The 1,951-nt window shown below is 35.6% G+C and overlaps 1 protein-coding gene across 1 annotated transcript in view; it reads right to left on the reverse strand.

Moving 5' to 3' along the window:
- Positions 1 to 287: 287 nt before the first annotated feature.
- The window catches only part of LOC103310408 (KRAB-A domain-containing protein 2-like), a 12,523-nt gene continuing 10,859 nt past the window's right edge, over positions 288 to 1,951 (reverse strand). The window contains exon 4 of the mRNA XM_029485224.1: positions 288 to 500. Coding sequence (XP_029341084.1) covers positions 288 to 500 — 213 coding nt within the window. The remainder of the gene's footprint in view (positions 501 to 1,951) is intronic.

The raw sequence follows: 1,951 nt of genomic DNA on the forward strand, positions 1-1,951 counted from the left end.
AGTTAAAAGAAGCATGAACATCTTTGAAAAAACTAGAACTAAATTTTCAAACTATTTACTCAATACTCAAATTTTGTCAAACATAAATAAAAACAAACATTTTAAAATTTAAAAAGTCTATTAATATCGCAAAAAGAATCAAAATATTTTAAAATGTTTTTTTATTTTGTTATTGATCTCATATACAACTCGGCGGCAGACGCCATTAGTTCATTTCTTAATTACTATTTACAATTATTATTATTTACATTTATTATTTACAATACGATTAAATGTTGTCTATTAAATTAGTTTTTTTTAGAAATTTCAGGATTTTCTTGTTTTGGTTTGGGTTGGGTTCGAGGATTGAGTCGAGAATTTCGGTCAACTTGAGGTCCATTCATTCCTATTCGTATGGACGGCATTCCGTCAGTATAATATATCCTGACCGTGAATGGTTGGCCACAAGCTTCGCAGCTGAGAGGTTCGTCTTTCGACATGAGTAATCCATGGGCTAGCCTCTTGAAATGTTTATCATGTTTAGGAGATGACAAATATAAATGTTGGATGAAAAATTTAAATCATTACATTTATCCATTTTCAACTAAGAGAAAAAATCAAAATCTGTTGTTGCATAGAAATTACTGTTTTTCCTTAATATTTTTAATAACTTTTTTACTATTCTTATTATATACAGGGTGATTCTTTTATCATAAAACACTCATTATGTCAAAAAGTATTAATGTTTTAGAAAATATTTTTTTACATAGTTTCAAGTTATTAAAAAAATTAAATGTTTAAATATTTTTTATCTTTATATTTTTTTAAGTTTTTTACTTATTTGAATGACTACATTGAGTTTTAATTTCATATTCCAAAGCAGGTTATATTTCTAAGTATTTTGATTCATAAAAATTGAATTTAGGGTGAGTAGCATATGACTTATAAGTACCTACGTATTTAAAGTTTAGATGGATGGAGTGGAGTGGTACGGGGTTACCCCGCAAAATTTTTCACCCTACTCCGCTTGTCTAAACTTTAAATACTATAGCTCATAGACTACTCGTCCTAAATTCGATTTTTATGTAACGAAATACTTAAGAAAAATATTCTGCTTTGGAATATGTAATTAAAACTGTACGCGTGGTCGGTCAAAATTTTTTTTTCCAAAAACATATCTACTCTTTTAAATATTTAGTGTTAAATTATAAAAGAATCATGTGTACCTACCAATCTACCTATAGCGCACTGACGCACTCTGCGCGGGCGACGAAAAACAACGCAATTTACGCGGCTCGCACAAGGTGAATACTATATCATACGTTATTATATTATATTATTATACATATTTAAGGAACGATATAATTATTATTGTCGGAACATCGCTCCGCCGCCGAAGACGACGAAAGGGTTTACGGGACGCCGCGGGTCACGTGTCGGTCGCGCGCGCTCTCCCCGGAACCGTTCAATTAATGTGATTGCGCGCGCGAGTCGCCCCGCGCGTGGCCAATCGCCGAGGTGACGGGCGCGCGCGCGCTCAAACCCGGGGACTCGTCGTCGTATAATGTACGCGCGTTACGGACACTTGAAACCGCGTGCCGTATGTCGGCGGCGAGTCCTCATCGTTTCTCGCCTATCTCTCTCTCCCACACTGTCACTATGTCTCACACGCTCTCACCCGCCCACTCTTCCACTCGCTCTTACTTTTTGTCCACGCGCATTATAAACTTATACAAACGATTCCGATTCCCGACCCCAACTCGGCCGCCGGTTGTACGTCATGTACTTACGTATACTTACGACAGAGCGGCACGGATTATAATATATATAATATATTATATTTCTGTGCGCACGCATCACCGGCACACACATATTATATACGGTCGAAAGGTCGCCGTCGTACACAAACAATATATTATATTATTATATATGTTATAGTTTTATTCGTTGCACACGTACCGGATTAAAAAAC

The sequence above is a fragment of the Acyrthosiphon pisum genome, chromosome X, assembly GCF_005508785.2.
Source record: "Acyrthosiphon pisum isolate AL4f chromosome X, pea_aphid_22Mar2018_4r6ur, whole genome shotgun sequence".
In the NCBI taxonomy this organism is placed as follows: domain Eukaryota; kingdom Metazoa; phylum Arthropoda; class Insecta; order Hemiptera; family Aphididae; genus Acyrthosiphon; species Acyrthosiphon pisum.